Genomic DNA, 18284 nt, shown 5'->3' on the forward strand with positions numbered 1-18284 from the left:
CGCCGCCGCTCTCGGCCGCCTCCTTCCGAATGTGGGGGGGCCGGGATCGCTATGCCGGCGTCTTTATTCCGGCGTAGTGAGGTCGATGGCGCTGTACGATGCCCCGATCTGGGTCGACGCCCTCACCGCTGACAATCGGGCCCTGCTACGGAAGCCGCAGAGGGTCATAGCGGTGAGAGGCATCAGAGGGTACCGTACGGTGTCGAGGACTGCGGCGACACTTCTCGCGGGCGATCCGCCCTGGGAGCTCCAGGCGGAGGTGCTCGCGGAGGTGTACCGGTTCCGAGTCGAGGCGAGGAACCGCGGCGACCGTCCAGGGTCGGCGGAGGTCGGGCGGATCAAGGCTCTAGCCCAGCAAGCCCTGATCGCCCGATGGAAGGAGGATCTGGGGTCACCCACGGCGGGCCTGGCGACAGTAATCCGTCCCCACTTGAGTCGCTGGGTCGAAAGGAAGAAGGGCACACTCACCTTCAGGATGACACAGGTACTTACCGGGCACGGATGCTTCGGTAAGTACCTGCACGGAATAGCGCGGCGGGAGGTGTCACCCTCCTGCCACGAGTGTGGTGCGCCAGTCGACACGGCGCTCCACACCCTGAGTGAGTGTGCTGCGTGGGGGCCCCAGAGGCACACCCTGGCGGCGACTATGGGCGGAGACCTCTCGCTGCCGAGCATCGTCAATGAAATGCTCGGTAGCGAGACGTGCTGGTCGGAGATGCGCTCCTTCTGCGAAAGTGATGTCGCAGAAGGAAACCGCGGAGCGGGAGCGGGAAGAGGATGCCGCTGTAGACCCTCTCCGCCGAAGACGACCGGGGAGGAGGAAAAAGTGCTACGCGCACCTTCTCCCCCCGCCTCAATAGGCGTCGCAGGGACTAGGGAGGGTCTCAGTACCCCGAGAACCCCCTCTAGGTGTTGGAGGCCCGCATAGGCGGGCCGACCGTCAGGGCGTCACGGTAGCATGCGCAAGCGATCCCGTAGCGCCCGCCGAAAGACGGAGTGGGTACCGCTGGTTTTTTAGTGGGTAAACCCGGCGTACCTGGGCGCATTCGGCGCCCAGTGCTCCGTGGAGTGCCACCCGCACACCCCAATTTTTTCCAGCGAAAAAAAAAAAAAAAAAGACGACTGGACAAAAGCCTCTGTTTCCTTTTGAGGAGAAGGTTTAGAGCTTACTCTACCACACTGTTCTAATAAACTGGTGGATACACTTGCCAGATTCACGATGTTTTCCTTCACAACCGAACACGAGATAAATTATAAATACATATTAAGCACATTAATTCAGTCCTTCTTGCCCTGGATTTGAACTCAGAATACTTAGTTAAGATTGACTACAAAACAAAACAACTTTTTACAAATATATCTAGTTGTTTAGTACCAGCTATAATTGTAATAAATACAATATTTTCTTGCTAAATTGTAGTTTTTTTTATTTTAAACTTTGGTTGATAAGACCGTCTCGCATTTTTGTCAATTGAGTTCCTTGACTATAAAAGTAGTTAATGCTCTTTTGACCAAATTTCGACTAGTACAACCACTTTCAAATATGCCATCTGTGTATGAAATATTGTTTTGCACAGGTGTTAACACACACATTCACTCTCACATCAATCTTAGCAATCTATTAAGACTAGAGACATCACATGTTTTTCAAGTTAAGGCGTTAACTTCCAAACTTCCTAAAACTTTTAATAGGTTCCAAACCAGGCAACAAAATCTACACTTACTAAAATACACATAATACTTATACAAATGTTATAATGCTAGTATACCTAGCCTTACACAAGTATTTTCTGAATTTAACCATGCTGTTATCTACATCAACAAACCTGTTAAGTTTCGAGGACACAACTTTTAACATTGTTTTTAGTCCAGATTACAATAAAACAAAGGGAAGTGTGGTTAATTATTTTATTTTAATATGTCAAAGAGAAGTTGAGGGTAATCACAAATATATCCTACTTACTTAAAATTAAGTAATGACTATTATACTTAATTTCCTTTGTTGAAGCAAGATTCTAATTTTATTTAAGTATTTTATAAGCAGTAGAGCAATATTTTTATGATTTCTCAATTTTTATTCAAGTTTTTTCTAGAAGAGTTAAAAGTACAATCGAGCCACAGTGAGAAAACCTTATATAATGTATATAGGTTCTTTACTTGGGTGCAAAAAATATACCTATTGTTTAGTATAAAAGAAGTAAAATAATACTCTATTCTGAAGCAGGACTTTCACTTTATACTTTTGTAATTTGCATAATATATGTGCTTAGACAGAGTGTTAATAGATCAACGTTTGTTTTTTTTTTTAATATTATATTCCAAGGCCGAAAACTGAAACAATACAATACATAGTCTTGTTCTCCCAACGCACTGTGCATGAGCCATCAGTATTGTTATCCCAAAAACATGATGATGCTGTATGTAAACCAGCTCCATTCTTCTGCATAATTGTGCAAGTTACTGTAAAAAAATGATTATTTAAATAATATACAAATAGTTAATTAAACTTTATTTTTTTTATCCACTTGTTAAATTAAAAAACCAGCACACAAATTAAAACTTGACAGAAAAGTTGTTTATCCAAAAATTTTACTTTCAATTTGTGTACTTTTAATGTGTGGAAGCTTTACGATATTTTAAGTTTCGAATTGTTTCTTATTTAAAGCAATTGAATGTTATAACTTACCTACATATTTATAAGGTTTTTGTAGTTTTGTAAGCTGACATAAACAAGACTCCACAACAGCGGAGGTCCACTGATTAACTTTGTTATGTTGATAAGCCGTACCTCCGATAGAGTTTTCGATTGCTTCTTTTATAATTTTACTCACATCGTCTACAATAAATTGATTCTAAAACATGTCATGTCAGTTAAATGAAATAAAATCTTATTAAACATATCTCTATTAGTAAAAACTTACTTCTTCAGTCAAATCGTTGCATTCTTTAACTTCCATGATTAAAAATAAAGCAGCCTTACAGTTCTTTTTAGGATTACAGAAAATATCAAAACAATAAAATTTGACGCTACGGTATGATCTCAAACTCGCTAATTAAATGACAGTTACAAAAGTCAATGCATAGTGAGTCATAGAATGTAGTACAATACAAGACATTCGCGAATGGGGAGTATAAAATTAAAAAAATATATATTACATTTGGGTGAAAAATAAGTTTTTGTTGTATTAAAATTTATTTTTTCATCAACCAGTTATAATAAGTGGCGCCACACAAAATACATTAATTATTTTTATATTTTTAAATTTTTAAAAATAAGTCAACAACAACTACAAGAAGTTTAATCAAAGTAAGTACATGATGTATCTGCAAAATAATAAAAATGATACATTATATAATACTGTATACAATATTATATTTTTAAATATTATTTTAATTATTTTTTATAAAAACTGACTCCATAACTTAATTGTAAACGGTGACACTCAATAGTAAATTGTTAAAAAAACTGTAATATGTAGTTTTATTTCTATGGATATACAAATTATATAATATATTCATCATAATTAATCAGATGGAAAATAAATAACTGAATTTATTACAAGTATAATAAAGATTATAATTTGATTATAGCAACAATATTAAGTATTTTTTTGATATAGCAAATCAAATTTAAACTTTCATTTTCGGCTGTCATTTTATTTCAAGTTGAGGATGGATATTTTCTTATTATATTGTCATTAATGGCTTCATCAATGCAAAATAATAGAGTTTCGCCTCCGGGTTACTGCGTATGTTGCAGAACGTGCAACATGTGGTGCTGGAGAGCGTTTAAATGGCTCCCCGTGTTGTTAATAGTGTCGATCGTGACATGGTCTTATTATGCCTACGTTATACAGTTGTGCATTTGTAAGTAACTAAACCAGGAGTTAAGTCAATAACGTTAATTACCACTTAAAATAAATTAATCCCTTAATTTTTCAGTTACTATTGAGAGTACAGTGCAACAATGTATATACCTCGTACTTTATCATATTTTGCTGATAATGTTTGCGTGGTCCTATTGGCGGACAATTTTTGCTGATATCAAACCAATTCCAGAAAAGGTATGCTAAAACTCTTACTTTTGTATAATGCGGTGAAGTTAAGATTATGTAAACATAAGCACTGAGTGCCTCAGCCGTAAACAACTTAAGTAATTTTCTTATGGTAGTCTTATTGGGTACATTGTCAATATATCAAAATTTACAGAGAAAAATATATACAATAATTTATAAATTTACAACATTTGAAACACTCTCTTATGTGAGTGCACTTGGCTAATGCTCCATAAATACAGAGATGCAAAAATATACTATAGTTTCTTTCATTATCTTAAACAAATCACACGATATTAAAAAAATATATATTAATGGAAATTATTTTTGTTTCTAAGCAGTGTAGTTAAGGTTTAAATCTTCAACATATTTTTGACTTGACTTAAGTTATAGAGGATGTACTTCCCATATTAGAAATAGAAAGTAACTCCATTGTGTGCAGACAATTGGTGACCTCTATTTAGAAAGTTAACTTCTAAAAAGAGGTCATATGTTCAAAATAATATAATTATGTGGCCTGGTGCTAAAAGAGTATTTAAACCACATTCTGCCATGTACCAAATCCTTTAAAAATTAGAAATTTGTTTGTAATAAATTAAGATCTGGATCTAGCATTAAAAATTTATATTATCAAAGGAAGAGTTATTGCCCCTTTAGCACGAGGGCACAAAATTATTGAAAACAATGGTATGTCATTTTCAAGTGCTGTCAGCAATGAGTTTGAAAAACTATCATACCTAAGTTATATAAATCATATTAATGAGATAGATTTCATTTATCGATCGTCATCCCACTTTTAAGATAAGAGATATACAGTTATTTTAAAAATTTTCAGTATAAATTACCAGAAGCGGAATTGGAAAAGTTGCTTAGTGCAGAAACGGAGGATGCACAGAGGACAATTTTAGAGAACTTTGCTAAAGATCTCCCTATCGTCACCAGGTATTCTTTATGTTTATGTTATTTGAAATATATTCTAATCTATTTTGTAGTTATTAACATAATTCCATCGTTAATTATAAGTTTGTTTGAAAGAATCAAAGTATATAGCAGTTTTAAATTTTACATACGTATTATATATTTTTATTGTATTTTTTTTTTATACATTTTGTAAATTTTAATTGGCTAAACTATATATTGTAGATATAATTGAAACATGTATATTATGACTCAGAAATTTTAAGCCACAATTTAATATAATGTTTTTAATAATATTTACAATCTATGGCTTAGCCATTTACAACCACTTAAACAAATTTCTAGTTAATATTTCAATAAAAATAATCTAAAATTAAAACTGATTACTCCATATCAGCGTGTATATCTGAGTTATATGCATGGAATTAAAAATAGCTAGATAAGTCAAAATGAATATTTAAATAAAATTATAATCTCCTTTAGAGGAATAACTACTATCTTCCTATTAATATTCTTCTTTCTTGAATCTTGACAATATTTTTTTATTTGAACATGATATTATGTGTAAGCCATCATATATTTTAATTTTATTCTTTTTAAACACATATTTTTATTTTTTCTATTATCTGTTTTTCCTTTTCGTTTTTAATTCATGTTGAAATTTCTCAATCCTAGACTCAAATTAGCAATTAGAAAGTACAGTCAGCGTTTCTTTAAGATGGATGGCAAAAAAGAAATTTTAGAAAGATTTGCTAATGCTATCCCAGTTCTGACAAGGTTTGCAAATGTATTAATGATTTTGATAATTAGCTGGAATTGAGAAAATTATTGTCTAATATTGAAATATTTAATATGTTTTCTTATATGTAAAATATGATTTACATGAAAAAAAAACACAATAAAAATATGATATCATAATTATTATTTAAAGTATAACATAAATAAATTAAATTAATTCTGTAGTCTATGCTTAAAGGGTGGAAGTACATTTTTAAACAGACAATGTCACAATGCCACATTTTGCCATTTATAAAATCATTAAAAATAATAATACTTACATGGCATAAGCTTAACATTACTAATATCACCAATATTTCGCAAAAGACATGTTAATAATACAACAAATACCTCCAGATATGAATGTTTCATGTCTAGAGTTAACATCTTAGCTATCAGCTAGCATGTAACTTAAGAGGTAACATCTTAGCTTCAATTCTATCTATATCTAACGAAAACTTAAATAAATAGTGATCCGTCTAATTTGTTTATTAAAATACAATGAAATTATTTTCATTAATTTCTGATAAATGAATTTTTTTCTTTTTAGAACAATGTCAGGTTCTGTCCGGTACTGCAATCGCTGTGTGCTAGTAAAGCCAGACCGAGCTCATCACTGCAGTATCTGTTCGAGATGCGTGCTCAAGATGGATCACCACTGCCCTTGGGTCAACAATTGTGTCTGCTTCCACAATTACAAGTTCTTCATGCTTTTCCTCGGCTATGCACTCTTGTACTGTCTGTTCATCATGTCGACGTGTCTACCTTACTTCATTAGATTTTGGAAGGTAGATTCTTTTCGTATATCTAGATCTCTCTTAGTAGGTTAAATTTATCCATGCATGTGCACCTGGTCTTGTCTAGTTTGTTGGAATAGTGTTTATTTTTTAATTGAAAGGTTTTGTTTTAATATCATAATTAACACATAACATTAATACAAAACAATCTTATAAGTTTGTATATCAAACTATATAAGTGTAAATAGAGGAATGAGGGCCATATCATCAAAGTTCCCAAGGTCCAACCTAGGCGATGAAAGAATTTTGAATTTGGGGCTATAACATTTATTAACCATTAATATATGTTATAGCACCAATTTCTATAAGAGGTGTTGACCACTCACCATCAGGTGGCACATTTACTAGTTCCCCTTACCAGAATATTTAAAAAAAACTAAAGTCGCTATTACCACGTTTTGAGGCCCTAAAAAATTATTGTGTGTACGCAACAATACGAGATTTAAATGTCTACAAATTGATAAATCTACTTTCAGTTTGCATCCCAATAACAATTTTAATGTGACACACCACAAATCTGTTATTATATTTAGAAATAAAGACAAAAATAATTAATTACTTTGATAGTTTGGTCATAATTGTAAAATAAATTTGTAATATCATATTTTGAACGACCAAAGGAAGTTTCAAAATCGGCAGATAGTTTGTAGACACGGTCGAATAGAAATTTTCATTTAAAAACTACGATCTACTCTATACCAACCATATATAACCAACATTGAATGATTAAGTTATATTGTTATGTCAATTCGTCGATTGATTATTCGGTCATTTGACTGCATATAAAAATAAAGCTTAGATAAATTTTATTTATTAATTTCGTATGTATGTATGCGTGTTTAAAAACTAAATGGGTGTAAGAACAGGAACTTGATTGTGTGTATAAAAAGTCACACGACTTGGATTAAGACTTTTTTTTTAAATCAAATCGGATACCGTTATATTGCTTTGATAGAGTAATATATTACAGCTGTAAATAATTCACGGAACTAATATAACCTTAGGTAATATAATATGAACTACAAAAAATATATAGCTTAAGATTACGATGCTGCTGAAAATAGCATTTTATTTTATTATGTTTATCTGGCAAACACCACTGAGCATTGGTGTGTAATTTATGTTTATAATTAATATCGTGCTCGACAGTGAAGAAAAACTTCGCGAGGAAACCTGCATATGTCGGCTGAAATTATGCCATATCCATCTATTATCCCATAGAGGATAATCCCACTTGACCTGCTTTTCTCCAAAATCGAATGGGAAACCATGGTCTAATGGTGACAATAACAGGCTGTCAATATTGATGTATTTTTTAATTTGAATTGGTCACACTGTCCTTGCAGATGTATCAGGAATACAAGCATGCCCACTGCGATAATTTGTTCGACATCGGCACATTTTCTAAACAGTGCATGGATATTTTGAACGTAACCTCCTTTTTATGAACTATTTGTTTATATTCACACTTAGTGATCATTTCACACGATAGTATGTAATGCAGTTCAATAGGTCGCATTTCAAAACGTTGGATTGATTAGATTATTGTAGTCCAAAGTACGAAATTATAGTATCAATATCTAGTTCAGTGTTTCTCAACCTGTTTTCTTTCCAAATTAAAAAAAAATACCCCCTAATTTTATTAAAGTTTTGTATAGTTTTCGATTATTAAGGGTGAGAAGATTGACTCATAGATTGACTAGTGTCGGTATAATTTCTGATATAAAGAAGCATTACCATACGAACATTGCTTAATTATATAGACTTATCAAATAGATTGATAACATTATGTACTCAGTGGATTTCTCATCCATTTTAGTAACATGATTCAATAGTTTCGCATCTTTAAACAGTCATATATTCCACACTGTTTGAAATAATGTCGATATCGCAGTGGGAATGTTTTTTTTTTCTAGATTTCAATTGGTTATAAAGTTCAAACACTGTGGAACGTATATTTTTTTTTTTACATAATGCTTATAATCTTTCATTCATAATCATTCTATAGATGTAATCTATATTCGATATGCGAGAGAAGGCAGTAGCTACAAAGTTTATTAGTAACTAGAATTAAGATATATAACTTGATTTTATATATATTTTTTTTTAAATATTTATCGAATCATATTATAAAAAAATCATTGTTTATAAGATATAAATGGTGAAGTTAAATTATTAATATAATTTCATATTATATTATATTAAATGTAATAGCTTAATTAAATGAAAAATTATGAATAAATTATAATCGGAAATTTCGATTTTGATGCTGCCTGGAATTAAACACAATTTAAATTATTAAACTCAATCATGAAATTTACTCTTTAAAATGGTACGGACAACATGTCTGCAATGATTTAATAGTTCAAATTAAAAAACATTCTTATATAATATAAAGTAAATATTGAAATTACAATTATATATATTTTAAAGTCTATTAAGTTACGCGTTTCTTGTATTTACTATTAAAACGATTATGTTTTTTTGTTATACAGGGTGATTTCGGGATGTCAGGCAGCGCAGGACGGTATCATATAGTGTTTGCGTTTTTCGTCGCACTTATGTTTGCTATCTCGCTTGGGTCTCTATTCGGATACCACTGCTATCTCGTCGCACACAACAGAACTACCTTAGGTATGGACACATTATAATTATATTATATTATATTATATTATATTATATTATATTATATTATATTATATTATATTATATTATATTATATTATATTATATTATATTATATTATATTATATTATATTATATTATATTATATTATATTTTTCAGATTTTTTGGTTCCTTTTATCATCATTTTGAATTGCCTTCCTTACACTGTACCATTAGAGAGATTCTTTCTTTTAACCGTCCTGAAGTGTCAAAAAAATAATGAAGAATATTTGCATCCAAGGACTGTCTTATTCACGATAGTTTCTAAGTGATTACTTTCCTAGGGTCGCATTCTTTCAGTGGAGTCTTGAGAATGTAAATAAATGTAGAAAACTAATAGCCCTTTATTTTTAAGCTAAACTATCAATTTTTTTTTATAATTATACATTTTTACTAATAGGGACATTCTGCTCATTTTATGAGATATATAAATATTTTTAAAGTATTTAAAGTGACTGCAATGACCATTCGTATATTACATTTTTATTATATTTGTAATAATAGTTCATATATTAATATTTTTCAGATATGCTTGTTACGTACCGCCGCTTCGGCAGTCCGACCGGTCAGATTATATACGCTATGCTTAAAAACATAATTAATGGTACTGCAGTCTCTTTAATGTAGTTTTATTGCATTTACGTACATAAATAGTTTTGAATTAGTTGCGTTTTTAATATAAAAACAATTTTTCAGTAAAACGTATACATTGATTTAAATTAGTTTATATTTAAATTTGATCAAGAACATTTGGGCTTAAATTTAGCTTAGCTAACTATAATTTCATGAATTAATCTATCATAATCGTATTTAACTTATAGATTTTCCTCGTATAAACCATTTTTAGTTTAATAAAGTATTTTAGCGTCCATTGATCTATACAAAGTTATTTCCGATTATTTGACGTTTAACTTATTTTTATTTATTTCACGGTATTCATAAGATTTTTAGTTTTACTTTAATAAAGAGGTCATTTAGGTGTATAAGGAAAAGTGTTGGGCCAATAATACTTCCCTGAGATTAGTATAGTTAGCCGCCAAACAATTTAGTATTATTATGTTCTGGTTTTGAGGATGAACAAGTCAGTGTAATTACAGGCACAAGGGACATAATATCTAAGTTTCCAAGGTTAGTGGTGCATTGGCTACGTAAGGAATGGTTAATATTTCTTTCAGCTCAAATGTCTATAGGTGGTGGTGACCACCCACCATCAGGTAAAACATTGCCAGGTGCCCGTCTGTATACTTCTTAAATAAAACGTCAAAGTCATGCGTTCAATTTATGTTTAAAAGACCAACATATATCTTTTTGTCAAATGTCTTTTTTATATCTAAGTTAAAAGTTAAGCACTCCTACGGGAGTGTTTAACTTTTCCAGGATCTTAGAGGTTAACGTCAGAACCAGTATTGATCTGTAGTTAATCTATTACTGTAGACAATACCTACCAGTACTTTAAAGTTTAAAGCTTTCGGAAAAAGCCTAATTATCAACGTAAATAGTCAAAGGACATACAACCAAAATTCTAAATATTATCTAGAAACTTCTATAGTACCACAGTCTATAATGCTAATAGAGTCTAGGCCCATAATTATTTTATCTACTTCATATAGATTCGTCAAAAGAAAACATCTGCATAATTTGCGTTTCTTGAATTGAGTTTATCAAATGTACCAATTTAAAAAAAAAATATTTGTGTAATAAATTTATCTTTCATGGTCTTAGGATATTTATACTGGGTGATTTATTTATTTGTAGGCCATAAAGCATTACTATTTTTACAGGATACAGTAATTTTTGATTTTCATATTTACGGTTTCGTTTTATCGTTTCAGATGTTTTGGTATTTTCGGCATGTTATCCTGTGTCTCATTCGTCATCGTTTTAATTTCGATTACATTTGAATATCATTTCCATTTATTCAAGTATCCCAAGATTTCTACAGTGGACATTAGTAATATTTTTGTGGATTCTGAAGTGAGGCATTGTATATTTTGGTCTCAAAAAATCTCTTTCTTAAAACATTTTCGAAGAAAATATGCTTCTTCGTTCTCCAAAATCAAAAGATTAAGGTCGTTTTAACTATAATATTTGGCGTAGCAATGTGTGTGACGCACACACGATCAGACTAGATTGTATTAGTTAGCTAACTACTATTGTCCCGGCTTCATACAGGTACCATACTGATATATACCAATTTTAGGTTGAAGAACAACCATAAAGAGTAATATTCTTGTTGAAATAGTCGATTTTCTTCTAGTACAATATGCGTGTATTATACATAAAAACCTTTATGTTTATTGTTGCAAACCGCATTAAAATCCCCGGGCTGTCTTAAAAGTTGTAAGCGTACAGACGTCAGGAAGCGACTTTTTTTTCTACTACGTAGATAAATCACAAAATATCTCTGTATTATAACAAGTTTAAAACCAGTATCGGTAGTTGCAACAGATATATTCAATTTTGTACTAATTCACTGTTTTGTTTGATCTTCCGGCAAACAGAAGCGTTCCGAGCACCAATGTTCCGGGGAGGTGCGGACAAGAACGGCTTCTCAATGGGAGCTTACAATAACTTTAAGGAGGTGTTCGGCAACAGTCCGAATAAGTGGGTAGTGCCGGTCTTTACAAGGTAAAACTTTTCTTTCTATTTACCGCATAGCACATGTTCACAATAAAATGTTAATTTATTAAAGTGTATATAAAATAGTTCAACATTATGACATATGTTTGATATTTATCATTCAAAACGTAATCAAATTATTTTTATTGTCAAAAAATATTGTGATTAAAGTACGTAGGTGTACGTTGTGTTAAATTGGTTTATTAATAAATAAATACCAGTCACATCGTTCTGGTTATCTTCAGAAGTTATGTGAAATATTTTATCAATGTATACATACCGCTGAAATTCTTATCGAACCTAACATTAAACTAGATTTAACCGGAATGCGTGACATGCATGTGTTTTAACCGTAACTTTGTGTGTGTTACTCGATGTGTGGTTAACATGTGCATGTTTAATGTCTTGAAAAAAAAGAAGTGAATGACATCCTAACAGTGTGTAGTCTTAGAGAGATTTTAGTGAATTTTATACGGTTTCAGAAATCAACGGTACTAACAGTTAAATGTGTTTTTGGAAATTAAAATGTTTAGTTAGTAAGTGCTAGGTCTAAAATGTCATGTTTTATAATTGTAAATACGCTAGTTACATTTGAGTGTTTTAGCATTACCTCATTATTCATTAGATCGTGCTCATAACCATGCAATGATTCACCTCGTCATTAAATAACGTCACGTATGGGATTAACGGCACTCGCTCTTCATCTTCATTATCACTTTATAACAATTATTCTATGCAAGTATATTTATATATATAACATTTGTAACGTCACTCGTTTCGAATATAGAACTCCTATTTTTTGTATTACGCAAAGGGTGGCGCGGAATTAAAGGATTAATTAAAAAAAAAAACACTAAGCTCGTTTTGGCTTATCACGTGCACGTTGAAACCTTGCCAAAGGATTTTTTTAAGAAAAAAATGGAAACGATTTGTTCGCGGTGAATGAGTGTTATGTCGTGAGAAGAGATAGATTCCGCGCCACTCGGCCCCCTCTCACCAGTACTCGTGTTGTCAGCCTCGGGGACGGGTGCGAGTACCCGGTGCGGCGCGAGCACCAGCTGCAGACGTTCAGCGCGCCGCAAGACGCGCTCGGCTACGACTCTATGGGCATCACGCGCTCCAGGTCAGAGCACGGTGGAGACTCGCCCGTCTCCGCGCACATACCTTGACACATTCCGAATCTTAAGTCCTTCCTCATGTATCGAATGGGAGTGCGTGCTTTCAAATTGAAATGTGGTCTGTTAGTGTTGCCAGATCAGATTATTTTTACGAAGTCGAAAATTTTTGTATCGATAGTGGTGCATGTATTTAATTAAATTTAAACTTCTATCGAATATTAGTATTTATACAGATATTGAATGGTGTAGTTAATTTGAACGAAAATATAGCTTTAATAAAGTTTACATTATTACTTGTTTTGATGTTGATTTATTTTTTACATGACAACCATTATATCTAATGGTCACATAAACTTTATACCGCGACTTAAGTTGTAAACGATCACTCAGAAACCACTACTTCTGCCAAACGTTAGCCGTAATAGACGTTTCGCTAATCTTGCCAGAAATGTGCCAAATTAATTTTTCGTCGAATATAATTTATTGCTTTTTGGTAAAATTTTAGGTTATATAATTTTGTAGATGTATTTTATATTTAGTAAATATTGCTATAATTAATGTGCCTTAATATATTTGTTATATATTTGTAACAAATATTCTTCCACTTATCTAATGTAATAATTAAAAAAAACATAATTACGTCCAGTTGTATAAGCCTTGAAAGATCTTCGAATTATCAGTTGTGGTTATTCTGTTGTGTACGATCTCTAGACTAAACCGATTTAACAGGCCTACAATACTTATAACACTATAATAGATGTAGATGAGCATATATTATATAGATGTCCTTATTAAACCTCACATATTAGAAAGGGATAGCACTATTGTAGTCCTGTTTATGTAGTCTAGTTTAGATATTGTATAACAACAGTGCTAGCAACATGTTATTTACTTATAAATATTATTAAAATAGTGCTCAAGATATGTGCGCGAGGTGGGTTGACATCAACAACATATAATGGATAAATTTATAATTAAATTTACATTATAATATATAATATAATAATGCAGTTAGTTTTAATGCATTTATATTTTGCGAGCTATATACAACACACAAGACTGATAAAGCTATGGTGAATTCTGTTCGTATTTTTAAGTATGTTTTGTGCACAATAAACTTATTCCATTGTTAAATTTTGTTTCTTTTATTTAATTTTTTATTTTCATTATCCAAGGTCGCGTAGATGACATTTCATAGACAACGCACTCGAATTAGCAAGCAAATGGATACGATTTTTTTTTACGTCTGTGTGATGTATTGGCAGTTAAATAATTTTATGTATATATTGATCTCAATTGGCTGCTGATTTTATTATTTGAAATAAGGATATATATGGTTAAAATTAATTTGTAAAATATGATTAAACGAAATTTGTATTGTTATTGTTAACAATAATAACTTTTAATTTAGTTTTGTAGACATTGCTATGGATTTTTTTTTTATTGTTAACAGGCTTCAGGATTATATTTTAAAGCTTAATAATATTTATAATCTACGGCCATCAGAAATTGCTAACACTTTAATTTTTGCTTAGTATGACGGCCGATTCAGAGAACACTTTTTTATTAACCATACCAAAATTATTTTTTATTCGTCTTCTTCATTCTCTCTCAGTCTTTTTTCTTCTCTTATCATCATCTAACGGTGCTTTTTATTTGGATTATTTAAATATTAAAATGTATATTTTTTTATACATGTTCATAGTATATGTTTGATATCCTCATCTTGTGTACAAGAAATGGTATGTCAGAAATAATATTCAAAGCACCGTAAGATACACTTATTTTCAAAATTTCTATATCTCAACTAATATCTTATGCACATCAACAATAAAGACCAATATCGAATGAGCTTTTTAATATTTTAGCGTGGAGATGGCACACGAGACTGAGAGATGGAGACTTTGCCCCAGAAGGGGCCGGACCGTCCCGCAAATAGTATAAGGAAAACGCATTTCATAATTATTAATCTTCTAATTCACAATATTTTTATTACAGTATATTTAAAATAAAACCATTCGAACGATAACATGCTTTTCATTCATGGCAACACCGAGCCCGAGATGAATTTTTGATGACGTCATTCACTTCTTTTATCGTACTCAGTTGAGAATTGTTAAGAATTAAGATTTGTGTCCTTTTGCATGCTAATTTTGTTTAGCGTTGCGTTCGTAGCAGTTAGCTTGTAATGGGCTATGAATGCGTGCAAATTAAACGATTTTAAGTAAGCAAATTATTCCTCGTTTCGAAACCATTCCTGGCTATTACATAATATTCGATTATAATTCGATTTGCACGCATTGTTTATAGTGTAATTTAGATCAAGTAGACACCAGCTTGAAGTATTCACACATGTAGAACTTATTGCATTCATTGGTTCATTTCGAGAACATCAATTGCAGTGTGATGTAGTTACATGTAATATTCATATTCGAACTGATACTTAATATTTATTGTTAATCGAATTGAAAAAAAGTATTCAGTTTATCATAATAGTTTTCCATAGTGTTTATTTTTGTATACAAATATTTTTTTTAAATAAGGTTTTATATTCAGATTTAGTGACATAATATAAGCTGAAAATAATTAATTAGAGCGATTTCCATATTGTACACTGAACTAATGGACTAAATATAGCCATAGTGTATTATAATATATTTTTTATTTAACAGAATTGGGAACTTAATATAAATTAGAAAATCGTTACATATGATCTCATAAATAATTCATTGTATTTTTTTCATAAATAAATGAAGTTTCTTTTCAATATTTATCGTTTGTATAGAAAGTGTACTGTGTATATGTATGACATGACAAAAGTATGTTTTTATACATTTATTATAACAATATGAAACGTATAGCTTCGGTGATGGCATCGTGTACCCGCTACCTCAGCAAGACGAAGACACGGAGTCCTTACTCAGTTCGGAAAGATGGGACCGTTGGGGGGAGAGAGCTCGACCCTTCGACGAACGGGAGAGTTCATCGTTCGACGAACTATGAGTGTAGGCGGCCACGTGTTGATGCAGGCTTTTGCGTACTCTGACCTCTAACCGTCGGGACTACATTTCGACTTTCAACTACAACTTGCTTTTGTCTATTAACAAGCTGGATAAAGACGTTTGTAGTGAAAGATGTTTATAATGTTCTTACATGCCAGACGTTAAAAGAGGAATTGTACAGAGACATTAAAATAATGGTTTATCTGTATGTCAACTCGGTACCAATATAGAAATGTGTGTATTTTATAATTAATTCCCGTCATATTGTACACCCTGATTCCTACCATGGCTGGCCAGTTATAGAAAACTATACTTCAAATATTGATTGCTACAACTAATTTAAAAGTGTTACTATAAGGTCTCGATGTAATAGTACAGTTTATATTTAAATGTGTTTCGAACTTCGGTACATGAATATTGTGTATTTGAGTGTATCTATTAAGGTATATTTGTATTTATGAATTGTTTGTCTATGCGTATCAATATATTTTATAATTATATTGAAAATCGCTAATAGCATTCCACTTGATGAGTAATTGTAGATTAATATGACAAGCCTGCATTGTAAATATGTGGCCATTAGTGAAATCTATCGTCTGCTGAACGATATAGATTAAAATATTAGGTTAATTGGTGCTGTAGTATTTGTATAGGATATAATTTGTTAGATAATAGATTAAATTAGACGACGGGATTACTGAAGGCAAAGGGCAAAATATTAATTATATGTGATTTGACACCATATAAATAATTAATGATAACGAATTAAAGCAGTTTGCATTTCTGAATTAATTGCTTGAATTCGTTTTTTTTTTATGTAGATAATTAAAAAATCTTAGAGAGTTTTTAAGAAGTAATGTGACAAAGAAATCGATTTGAAGTACCTCAAAGTAGAGAAAACAGATTAAATATGATGATTTATAGTTTAATAAATTTAATTTGAAAGTAAACAGCTGATTCAAACTTTTTTAGAGATTAATAAAAATTAGAAAATCATGATAAAAATAATGATTTTACCCTTATTTATTCTTGCTTGTAAATATAAATTGCTTACGATTTTGTAATAAGACTGCTAACGATATTTGTTAGAAGAAAAAAATTATAAAGTAGTTATGACCTTTATATAATATGTATATCTATATTTATGTTTTGAATGTCGGTACCAGAAGTAATTTATTACAAACCCTAGTACCAGTAAGTACCTTTCAAGTGTGCCTGCTATAGCTATTTTGACCTAAGGACTACAGACTTTTTAATATGTAGTTATAGTAGTAAATAATACATTGTCGGTCAATAAATTAAGTTTTTTTCATACTTAATATGTAATGACGCAAATGCGACAAGTTCAAATTCAATTTATTAATTTGTCGTCTTAGGTGACCCCCAGTTGCAATGATCTCAGAAATCAACGATTGACAAGTAAAAATGTTGCAAGAATAAATATTTTAATTTTCTAAATAGTAATATTTCATATTATTTCCTTTTGTTTTTTTTTTATTAATTATTAAAAGTCCAATTGATATTTGGTGCCTTACAAATTTGTATTTTGCTAAAATGAAGTAGGTGCAATAAAAAATAAAATATCGTTTTAGGATTAATTTAATTATTTGCTATGATGCGAGGTTAAAAGTTAAAACGACTGATGTCGCGTCTATCTAAATATCACAAACATTTTCGGTGATAGCAAAAAACATTTGCCATTTAATTTAGAACAATTGATATTAACTGTCTGAAAGAAATTCTACGCTTATTTTTTTGTGTCAATGTAATTGGTTTGTTCTTAATGTTTACGTCATTGAGACAATAACATATTTTTTTTATTAAAAATGATTCATTTGTTCCGCGATGAGCTCAATGAATATTTGTAGTAATTAGTATTTTAATTGATACTTTAAATAATGATAATCTATCGGTGTAATACAAAACCTAGTCAATATTTGATTCAAAATACATAAATTTTACAATTTAATTAAGTACTTTGATAAGTTTTTTAAAATATATCTACGCATTTTAAATGTTTTTTTTTGTTGTTCTTTTTAAATTAATTGAGTATGTTTTGTTACTTGTATTGAATTATGTATAAAAGGCGACGAGACTTAATAATAATGAGTAATTGGGTAACATTAATTTGATTTTCTATATTTATATAAGTTTTGATAATGATGAATAATAGGGTTTTCAATGAACAAATGTATGAAATTTTGTGATTTATAAATAATAAATGAATTTAAAATGTAAAAGTGTGTTATTTATTAACTTTCTATCGTAAAATAAATCAAATACATGTTGTAAAAAACATTTATTGAATAAAATGGTGGGCGTTTATAACTATAA

The 18284-nt window shown here is 31.2% G+C and overlaps 2 protein-coding genes across 6 annotated transcripts; one reads left to right on the top strand and one right to left on the bottom strand.

The window, feature by feature from the left end:
• Positions 1-2292: 2292 nt before the first annotated feature.
• LOC113401785 (dynein light chain Tctex-type) lies at positions 2293-3085 on the bottom strand. The gene is made up of 3 exons (XM_026641816.2): positions 2922-3085; positions 2687-2852; positions 2293-2460 (listed from the first exon to the last, which is right to left on the bottom strand). Exons 1-3 carry the CDS (start codon positions 2955-2957, stop codon positions 2312-2314), a joined length of 351 nt encoding a protein of 116 aa, XP_026497601.1. The 5' UTR covers positions 2958-3085; the 3' UTR covers positions 2293-2311.
• Positions 3086-3624: 539 nt separating this feature from the next.
• On the top strand, positions 3625-18190 carry LOC113401768 (palmitoyltransferase ZDHHC15B). 5 transcript variants are annotated; one of them, XM_064217979.1, is made up of 9 exons: positions 3625-3867; positions 3943-4064; positions 4891-4997; positions 6301-6538; positions 7894-7977; positions 9043-9181; positions 11713-11839; positions 12846-12953; positions 15810-18190. In XM_064217979.1, the coding sequence occupies exons 1-9, from the start codon at positions 3702-3704 to the stop codon at positions 15949-15951; spliced, it is 1233 nt and encodes a 410-aa protein (XP_064074049.1). In that variant the 5' UTR covers positions 3625-3701; the 3' UTR covers positions 15952-18190. The 5 variants fall into 5 exon arrangements, with proteins under 5 accessions (XP_064074049.1, XP_064074050.1, XP_064074052.1 ...); XM_064217980.1 differs by lacking the exon at positions 15810-18190 and adding an exon at positions 14817-14977; XM_064217982.1 differs by lacking the exon at positions 12846-12953.
• The last annotated feature ends 94 nt before the right edge of the window (positions 18191-18284 follow it).

This window comes from Vanessa tameamea, chromosome 20, assembly GCF_037043105.1.
Source record: "Vanessa tameamea isolate UH-Manoa-2023 chromosome 20, ilVanTame1 primary haplotype, whole genome shotgun sequence".
NCBI lineage: Eukaryota > Metazoa > Arthropoda > Insecta > Lepidoptera > Nymphalidae > Vanessa > Vanessa tameamea.

Excerpts from the sequence above, each read along its gene's own strand:
- LOC113401768 (XM_064217979.1), top strand. The coding sequence starts at position 3,702 with ATGGCTTCATCAATGCAAAATAATAGAGTTTCGCCTCCGGGTTACTGC. Across the intron at positions 9,182-11,712 it reads ACACAACAGAACTACCTTAG|AAGCGTTCCGAGCACCAATG; the intron begins GTATGGACACAT and ends TCCGGCAAACAG. Across the intron at positions 12,954-15,809 it reads ATGGGCATCACGCGCTCCAG|CTTCGGTGATGGCATCGTGT; the intron begins GTCAGAGCACGG and ends TGAAACGTATAG.
- LOC113401785 (XM_026641816.2), bottom strand. The coding sequence starts at position 2,957 with ATGGAAGTTAAAGAATGCAACGATTTGACTGAAGAA. Across the intron at positions 2,853-2,921 it reads GCAACGATTTGACTGAAGAA|AATCAATTTATTGTAGACGA; the intron begins GTAAGTTTTTAC and ends GACATGTTTTAG. Across the intron at positions 2,461-2,686 it reads AAAACCTTATAAATATGTAG|TAACTTGCACAATTATGCAG; the intron begins GTAAGTTATAAC and ends ATTTTTTTACAG.